Consider the following 9,252-nt stretch of genomic DNA (forward strand, 5'->3'; position numbering starts at 1 on the left):
ATCCTGCCGGCGGCTTTGGGACTACAGCCCGGTGTGCCCGCGCCGCTTCCCCGGCGGGAGGAGAAGCGCTGGGAGTTTGGGCAGCAGCCGTCGTCCTTCCCCGGGTGGAAGCGTGGCTGCCCTGCCCTGCCCGAGCCTGGATGTGCCATCGTCTTCTTTGTGCTTTGATGTCCGCTGTCTTTTGAGCCATCTCTGCATGTCATTAGGGGCCCGAACAATTAAAGAAGTGCCTTTCCCCCCCCAAACCGCAGGGGAAGTCAGGAAAAAATAAATGCCTTAGCCAGCGCGGCCGGCCGGCCGGGGGCTGCTTTTTGGCCCGGGGTCGCGGCTCTGGGCGGCCAAACTCGCCCGGCTTCCCCCGCCGGCGGGCACGGGGTGAGCCCAGCGCTCCGCCCGCTCGCCGCTCGGTTCGGCCCCGGTTCGGGTGGCGGCGGGACCCGCAGCCCCCCCGGAGCCCCCTCCCCGGCGCAGACCCTGCCCGGGGAAGTTCCCCTCCGCGCTTCCTCCTGCTACCGGGGCTCTCCGTTCCCCCCCCAGCGTGGCCGGCCGCCGCCCGGTCTCCCCGAGTAATGAGGAGGATGATGGTGATAATAATAAAATCGGTGCGAGGGGAATGAAGCGCGGGAGCGGGCTCTAACGCTGTGCCCCTGCCGAGGGGCTGTCAGCCGGGGAAACGCCAGCCGGGGATGCTGGGGATGCTCGGGGGCAGCAACAGGCAAATAATAAAAATAAAAAATGAAAATAAAAATAAAATCAAAGCTACAAAAATAAAAAGTAGCCGTGGGCGGCGGCTGGAGAGGCAGTGGGCACCAGGGCAGGGGCAAGCCCCAGAGCCGGTACCGGGGCGCCGGGAGCCGCCGCGGGCCGAGTGTGCGGGGATTCGACGGGGCCCGGCCGGGCCCTTCCCACGCGCGGCGCCCTCCCCGCGCGGGGACACGGTTAATGACAAGTAATTGGCAAGCGCGCGGCGCGGCATTACGAGCCGGCCGCGCTGCTATGAATTATTGAGAGCCCATTAGCCGCCGTGCTGCTGCGGGACACGGGAGCGCACACGCCGCGTACACACCGCTCCCGCTCGCCCGGGCCCGGCCCGGGACAAGGTCCCCTCCCCGAGCCCCCGCGTGGGCAATGCCACCCGTGTCCGTGTCCGTGCCCGCGGGGCGCGCGGGGCAGGGCCACCGGCCCCGCTTGAACGCCCGTTCCCCCTTCCCCCTGCGTCCACACCGAGGGACTGGGGGTGGTCAGGGAAGGGGGAGTCCCCCCGTGTTTGCCCACGCGGCTGCGGGCAGCCGGGCCGGAGTCGCTGCGGCACCGGCAGCGGCGCTTCCCCGTGCCACGGTCACGGGCGAAATGCCCGGCCGCGGGGAACAAAGGAGTGCCACGGGGCCGGGGAGGACAACGGGAAAACGAGCAAAAAAAAAAAAAAAAAAAGGAGTGGGGGGCAAGGAAAAAACAAAACAAAACAAAACAAACAACAACAACCACCAAAAAAAACAACAGAGAAAATACGAAAGCGCGCGGCCCGCGGGAGAGCGGCGAGGCGCTGGGAGCCGCGTCCGGAGCATCCCCGGCCCGCTCCAGCCTCCCCCGACGGAGCCCCAGCGCCCCGGGCCCCTCGGCCCCGCCGAGCCCTCCCCGGCCCCGGCCTTGCCCCGCTCCTGAGCTCGGGGCAGGGACCCCGCGCACCGACAGCGGCCCCGGCCCCGGCCCCGCTCGCCCGGCGGCCTCGGGCGGCGCAGGGAGGGTCAGAAGCGGAGCGGAGCCGGGGCGCAGGGGAAGGAGGAGAAGGAGAAAGAGCGGCGGCTGTCACCTACCTGCGCCCCGGCCGCAGGACGAGACGCTGCGCCGCACCCGGCTCTGCGGGAGCTGGAAGCATCCCTGCATTTATTTGAGCTGAAACTGTGCTACTGTTGACTTTAGCACAAAGCAAAGATTTCGCTGCCCGCTAGTTTAAAAATGAATATTTTACCAAGATATCGATCAGCTTTATAAAATTCAGTTAAGCACAATGGCTCAAAAGGAGAGGGGGGGAAGGAAAGGGACGCAATATAATATCTGTGTAAATTTGCTGAAGTATGACGTGGTGTTGAAAGTTTACCCTCCTGGAATTTGGATCTAGATTCCCCCCCCCCCTTTTTTTTTTTTTTTTTGTTTACTGACTTTGTTTATTCACAGATCACGGTTGCTTAAACCGGCAGGAGCAGAATGCACTTGCAGGAAGACTGGGGGCGGGCGAGTCGTGCGGAGGGGGGGCGGGAAAGGGGGGAGAAAAAGAGCGAGCGGGTGTAAAGAGAAAGAAATAATGTATAGCCGGCCCGTTTTTTCCTTTTGCCTCCTCTCCCTCGAGCCTCCCATCCTTGCGTTCCAGCCGGAGGAAGGGAAATTTAAAAAGGAAAACAAAACAAAACAAAAATAAAAAGGATGAGAGTTTGAAAAACACCACGACCACCACCACCAACAACAACAAAAAAAACCACGACACCAAACCAAAGAAACCCAAAGCAAACCCAACGAAAGGGCGTGCTTCTGGGGCGGGCAGCGGGTGCCCGGTTCGGTGCCCGCTTTGGGGCCGGGCGGCAGTGGCAGCACCGCGTCCCCAAAGCGGCGTCACCCCCGCGCCCGTGCTCCTTCCCCGCGGGAGCCTTTTATGTGCTAATGAAACACATTGCATGCCTGCTTCACAACGTGTGTGTCCTTCCCGTATAGAGACGGACAGATTTCTGGCTGGATCCCTGTTTTGTTTTGGGGAGGCTTTTTTTTTTTTTTTTTACCCTTCCCTCCCCCCCCCCCCCCATCCCCTCGACTCCTCGTCCCCTTTTCTCTTCCCGCGGACAATGCGGAATTTTAAGAAGGATTTGAATGTTATTTCGGAAAGCAACATCTATGAGCACCGTAAACGCGTGGGAAAAACAACAAGTGGTTGGGAAAACGGGCAGGGAGCGGGGAAATAAAGGAAAACGGCCCCCGACGGGTGCCGCCGGCCGAGGGTCCGGGCAGGCTCCGGGCAGCCGGGGGCGCTGGGGGGGAGCGGGGGGAGCTCCCCGCTCCACGGCCGCGCTCCCCAAAGCCGAGCCACCCCCCCGGCGGCGCTCCGCTCGTTCCGCCGCTTTCCCGCTTTCCGCCCCTGCGACTCCTTTCTCGCCCCGTCCCCCCGGTTACCATTTCTTTGCCATTTCCTCCACACACACCCCGCTGTCGGTTTTGCCCCCCGAGGGCGCACCGAGCGCCGGCCGGGTGCCCCCGGTGGCCGCCATTAGGGTCCCGTGCCGTCCCGTGCCATCCCGTGCCGTGCCGTCCCGTCCCGTCCCGTGCCGTGCCGTGCCCCGCTGCTTTCCCCGCTCTTCCCCTCGCCCCCCCGGGCTGTCCCCGCGTCGGCCGTGCCCCTCCGAGGTCGCCGGGGAAGAGAGGAAGCGGGTGGCAACGCCGCGCCGTCGGGGCCGCTCGGCCGGGGCAGCGGGTGCCCCTTCGGGCCGCGGCTCCGCGGCGCCTGGGGGAGACGGGCGAGTCCCGGTGCAACAGAGATGCAGGGGAAAAAAACCGCCAATAACACTTTAATATAGTTCTGTGAAAATCTGGCTAGTCGCTACCAGAATACACATTTATAAGCCATAAATAAAGCATACAGAAACGATAAATTAATCAGATCCAAGTAGTTTACTCTCCCGGTAACATCAAGCGTTTGTCTCAATTACAACGATCTATCCTGACTTTTTTTTAATGTTTTTCATATTTTTTTCTCTTTTTTTCCCTCCCTTTTTTCCCCTTTTTACAACGTTACAAGACATTTGGTCCTTGGATTCAAAACTAGCATGGGTTTCACACTGAAGGAGGGTTTCGTTTTGTTGTTTGTCTGTTTGGTATTTTTTTTCCGTCACTTCCACACAAAAAAAATAGATATATTTATACCTCCTTGCAACGACAACAACGAAAAAAAAAAAAGCCCCAACAGAAACCCCCTCTCCCCTCCCCGCACCCACAACCCCCCCTCCCCACCAAAACAAACCACCCCACAATGCAAAACACGGGAATCGCAGCCCCCCAGGCATGGGTGGCTTTGGGCTGGGGGGGGAGGACCAGCACGCCTGCCCTCAGCACGGGCCGAGGTGCTTGCAAGACATGCCTGCTGTTTCCCGAATGGATGCAGACATCTGGAGCCAATGAAACAAAATAAAAATAGATAGATAGATATATGTATATGTACCGTGCTCGACAGCGTTCAGAGTCCATCACTCTGCTAGGGGACTGCGCGGGGGTGTGGGGTCTTTCCCCCCTCGCCAGGGGAGCTTTCCCCTCGGCCCTTTAGGAGGAGTTCATGATGGGCCGGGAATACACACCTTGGTAGTAAGAAGTCTCTCCAGCTAAAGGGGAGGACTCTAAGCCATTTTTGTTCGTTACGGGCCCCATGGCCAGGCTGCCAGGCATGGGCGAGGCGTAGCCTGAGTAGTGCATCACCTGCTCATAGGCCTTGAGGTCCATTTTGTGGTGGTGGTGGTGGTGGTGGTGCGGGTGGTGGTGCTGCTGCTCAGAGGAGGACATCAGGTTGTTGATGGAGAAGGGGTGGTTGAAGGCGTAGTGGTGCTCAGGCTTGAGGTGGGCGTCGTGGGGCAGGCCGGCGTGCGGGGGGGCCAGGAGGTGTTGTGCCGGCGATGCCGCCGGCTCCCCAGGACTCAGCCCCGCCGTGCCCTTCAGGTCAGCCAGGGCGCGCTTGTGGTCCTGGCACGGTGAGGCACTGGCCGGGGACTCAGCGCCGGCTGAGCCCTCGGAGCCACCTGAGGAGCTGCCTTCCCCCAGGGGCTGGCTCGGCGGCTGCCCGGGCCCCTTCTTGCCCCCGCCACCTGCCCCGCCGCCCGCCCCGCCACTGTCCTTGGCGGCCAGCTGCTTCTCGCACTTGAAGCGCTTCTGGCGGCGCAGGTAGCAGCCGTTCTCAAACATGTTGCCCGAGTCGGGATGCAGAGTCCAGAAGGAGCCTTTGCCCGGCTTGTCTGGGGAGCGGGGCACCTTGAGGAAGCAGTCATTGAAGGAGAGTGAGTGGCGGATACTGTTCTGCCAGCGCTGCTGGTTCTGGCGGTAGAAGGGGAAGAGGTCCATGATCCACTGGTAGATCTCGCTCAGCGTCAGCATCTTGTTGGGTGATTGCTGGATGGCCATGGTGATGAGGGAGATGTAGGAGTAGGGCGGTTTGGCGTGTGTGTAGCTCCGCCGGTAGGTCTTGGGGTCCCGCGAGCGGTTGAGATTGGACTGCCCGTAGATGGGGCTCATGGAGTTCATGTTGGTGTAGGGGGCCAGGGCGTTCATGGAGCCTGCTTGGCCCCCCATTGGACTCATGCTGGGGCTCAGGTGGGCGCCCATCCCTGCCACGCCAGCCGAGCCCATGCCGGGCATGGTCCCCGCGCCCGGGGACATGCCGGTGAGCGAGGGGCTCATGCCTGTGTTGGCATAGGACATGTTCATGGAGGTGGCAGCCGTCATGTTGGCTGTGGTGCTCATGGCCGACATGGTCATGTACGTGTTCATGCTGTTCATGCCCAGCCCCGCGTTCATGTTGCTCACCGAGGAGTAGCTCTGTGGGGGCAAGCGAGAGAGAGGAGGGAGGTTTGGGGGGGGGACGGGAGGGGGCGGGTGCACAGCCCCACCAGGGACAAGGGCAGCCCCCCAAATGGGGAGCAGTGCGGGGGCACCCCCACCCCAGCCCGAGTCGCCGCCTGCCAGGGAGCCTCTGCAGCCCTGGAGCAGGCTGGAAAGGGTTAAATCTTGGGAGGGTGGGCGTGAGAGGGGGCTGTTGAAATGAAAATCAAAAATACAGATACTAAAAAAGACGGGGCCACAGCGAGCCCACCGGGTCCATGCTGGGGAGCTGGAGGGAGGGGAAGGGACATCCTTGCACAAAGTGAGAAAAATACCTGGGGGGGTAGAGGGGGGGAGGAGGAAAAATCGCAAAACGCCACCCGGGCAGCCTCGCGCCCCGCTTGGCCCCGGGGGGGGGGCCGGCCCCGCTGCCCCCCCCCCCCCCCCCCCCCGCTCGACATTTAGTGACAAAATTGGGGTGCTCCCAGTGGCGGGGGGCGGCCGGGCCGGGCCGGGGGGTGGCGGAGCCCTGGCTCCCTCCTTACCTCGGGCTCCCCGTAGTAGTTGCTCCAGTCCGTGTGCTCATGGCCTTCCATTTTCACCGCTCCCAGCATACTGGAAGTGGAGTGCATGGCAGTTTAAAATTTAACAGCCACAACAAACGACGACAGAGAGCAACCCAAAAAAAAAAAAAAAAAAAAAGTCGCCAGCCCTCCCTCCCCTCCGCCGCGCTCCCTCCGTCGGAGCCTCCGGAGGAGGAGGAAGAGAAGGGAGGGAGGAAGGGAGGGGGCACGGAGTGGCGCTGGGGCCGGGGGTATTTTCGCGGCTGCTCCTCGGGTGGGTTTTCGCAGCGCTTCGTGGCGAAGAGTCGCCCGGAGGCGACGGAGGAGCCGGAGGAGGAGGAGGAGGGAGGAGGGAGGAAGAAGAGGAGGAGGAGGAAGAGGAGGACAAGTGCTGCAGTGACGTGGGTGCTCGAGTGATATAGCACGGAGCGGCCGGGCGAGCCTCCAATCCCCAGGTCCTCGGCTGCCCATTTGAATAATCAGCTCACACCTAGGCGGGAGCGGCTCCTCCGCGGCCCCCCGCGCACCTTCCGCACCCCGGCGGCACCCCGGCACCGCTCCCATCGCCCCCCGCCTCCCTTTCCCGGGGGGGGCCCTGCGGGAGCCGTCCCCCCCCTTTCCCAGGGGACCCGACGCCCCCCGCCCCGCGCCCCCGACGGGAGCCGCTCCACCCACGCCCCGCACCCCCGACGGGCGCGGATTCCCCGGCCCCCCGGTGGGGGCAGCCGCCACCCGGACGCACGCACCTTCTCTCCCCGCGGCTGTTCGGCGGAGCCCGGGCTCAGGCCGCCGCCCGCCCGGCCGCGCCCCGGCGCTGCCCCATCGGTCCGGGCTCCGGGAGCCGCCGCTCGGCTCCGGCTCCGGCTCCGGCTCGGCCGCGCGGCCCCTCCCGCGGCTCTGCCCGAGTTCCTGCAGCTATTTCGTAACTAAAACAAACAGCGAGGGCAGCCGAGGGGGCGCGGCGGGCGGCGGAGCGGGATCGGAGCCGTCGGGGGGGCCGGGGACCTCGCTGCCCTCCCCGCGGCGCCGGTTGCGGGGTCCCGGTGGGCGCCGTCGGGGCGGCGCCGAAGCGCCTCGCTGCCCGGACGGACGGACGGACCCCCGGACGCACGGGTGGAATCAGGCCCCTCGGAAGCCCCTCGGCCCCGCCATCGCCGCGCTGCGGGGAGCGCTCGCTCCCGCCGGCGGAGGCTGCCTGAATGCGGCCGTCGGGGAGCGGCGGAGCGGCTCCCTCCCTCCGTCCTGCCCTCCCTCCCTCCTTCTCTCCTGCCCTCCCTCCCAGCCAGAGGAAGCGGAGCGCTCCCCTCCACCGTCTGCTGGCCAAACGCCTCCCATCCGTGGGGCGCTGCCTCCCCCGGCAGCATCCTGCGGCTGCCCCGCCGAGCGCGGCTCTGCCCGCCCCGAGGGCAGGGGGCTGCCGCCGCCTCCTTCCTGCCCCCGGGGATGTGGGCCCGCAGTGGGCTCGCTCTCACGTCCCCCAGCCGTACCTACCTGCCTGCAAAGCAAAGCGGGCAGCGCCGACCTTTCGCTTTATTTATTTGTTTAGTTTTGCTCCCTGGATTAAAACCAAGCATCGACCGGCGGAAGCCGGCGCTAGTTTTTAAACATTAACACAGACCCAACAGGCACCGGGGGAGCCTAAAGAGGGGCCCGGGGAACTTTTCCCTGTGCCCCGGCACCCTCCGGAGCCAGCTCCAAACGAAAACGGCCCCGGGAGGGCACCTTCCTACCGCGATAGCCGCGGCGATAGGGGCAGCCCGCCTCCTCCCGCCGCCTGCCCGTGGTCGGGGATCTGGGGGGCGGCTGAAAACGAAGGGTGCGACCCGATGGGGCTGCCCCCAGGGCGGGCACATGCGGGGACGCGCCAGGAAAAGGGGGCTTTGCCCCCAAAAGGGGGGCGAGCGGCTGGCCCCCCCCCGCCGGGAAGGGCCCGTTCCGCTGTCCCGCGGGCTAAAAGCGGTGGCGGGGCGCCCCCTGTCGCCTGCTGTCCCCGATTCCGGAGGGCCGGGGGTGGGGGGACACCCCGCCCGCCCCCGGGGGTCCCCCCGACGGCAGCGGCTGCGAGGGGCCTGGGGTCCCGGCGCGACCTCGGGGTGGCATCTTCCTGCCTGCAGCCTGCGGGCCGGCTCCGTGCTGTGCCCCAGCCCCCTCGACATGGGGCCAGCGGGGCCCAAAAGCAGCTGTGTATCTCCTGGGTCTTGTTTGAAACGCCCAGATGATGCCACAGAGCTTTTTGTTCCTCTGGGGTCACAGGAGAAATCAGGAAATTTGGCCAAGTGGGTACTGGCCACGGCCGACTGCATTGCTCCTGAGACCCTGTGTGCTGAGCTCTTCCCTCGCCGCTAACTTGGGGTGGTAGGGGCATTCTGTGCTCAACCTTGGCACCACTTTTTCCTCCTGGCCACCAAGCACAGGACGCATGGATGTGTTTTCCGCAGTGAACGCCATGGGAGGAGGAGCGCGGCTGTAAGGAGGGTGTCCCCGTGCCAACAAATGCAGCCCCCACTGGGCCTCAACCCCACACAGCAGCACAGATGTTAGCACTCTGCGAGCGAGTCTGGCACCTCGGCACCGAGGGTGGCAGGATGCACAGCCAGGGCTCTCGCTGCTGCTCGTTACAAGGGGCAGCTTCCCCTTCTGGTCGGCAGGACTTGGAATGCTGCTGCCACGGAGGAGGAGGGTTTCTACCTCTGGTCACCCGCGAGATGGACCTTCCACGGCCATCGGGGCCGTGTGGGACAGCCCCAAGGCAGCAGGGGGAGGCTGACACCAGCAGTGGCCCCGCGGGGCCCTGCAGCCTCCGTCTCCCTTTCCCTCCTTTCACAAGGGCAGCCTCCCATGCCACTGCCCTGGGGCTGCCCATTAAAATTAATCTCTCTTAACAGAGTAGGAAAAGAGGCAGTAAGGTATATATTATTCCCTTATAAGAGACATTTTTAAAAATACCTAAGATGATAAAAATTGAAAAAATTCAGCAGTGTCTTATTTAAACATGTCTGCTTGGGTTCCCGAGAAACATATCGACCATTTAAAAAATGACTTCTTCTCTTTAATATTTGAGTAATATTTATTTTAAATTTAATTTTTAAATTACATTTTTATTTGCATTAGAAGCCATGGCTGG

At 63.5% G+C, this 9,252-nt stretch overlaps 1 protein-coding gene across 2 annotated transcripts; it reads right to left on the minus strand.

Moving 5' to 3' along the window:
* Positions 1-3,635: 3,635 nt before the first annotated feature.
* FOXA2 (forkhead box A2) lies at positions 3,636-8,842 on the minus strand. Of its 2 annotated transcripts, none has more exons than XM_083829654.1 (3): positions 7,620-8,842; positions 6,111-6,180; positions 3,636-5,562 (listed from the first exon to the last, which is right to left on the minus strand). In XM_083829654.1, exons 1-3 carry the CDS (start codon positions 7,700-7,702, stop codon positions 4,300-4,302), a joined length of 1,416 nt encoding a protein of 471 aa, XP_083685780.1. In that variant the 5' UTR covers positions 7,703-8,842; the 3' UTR covers positions 3,636-4,299. The 2 variants fall into 2 exon arrangements, with proteins under 2 accessions (XP_083685780.1, XP_083685781.1); XM_083829655.1 differs by lacking the exon at positions 7,620-8,842 and adding an exon at positions 6,875-7,602.
* Between the last annotated feature and the right edge of the window lie 410 nt (positions 8,843-9,252).

This window comes from Anser anser (genome assembly GCF_964211835.1).
Source record: "Anser anser genome assembly, chromosome: 3".
Taxonomy (NCBI): Eukaryota; Metazoa; Chordata; class Aves; order Anseriformes; family Anatidae; genus Anser; species Anser anser.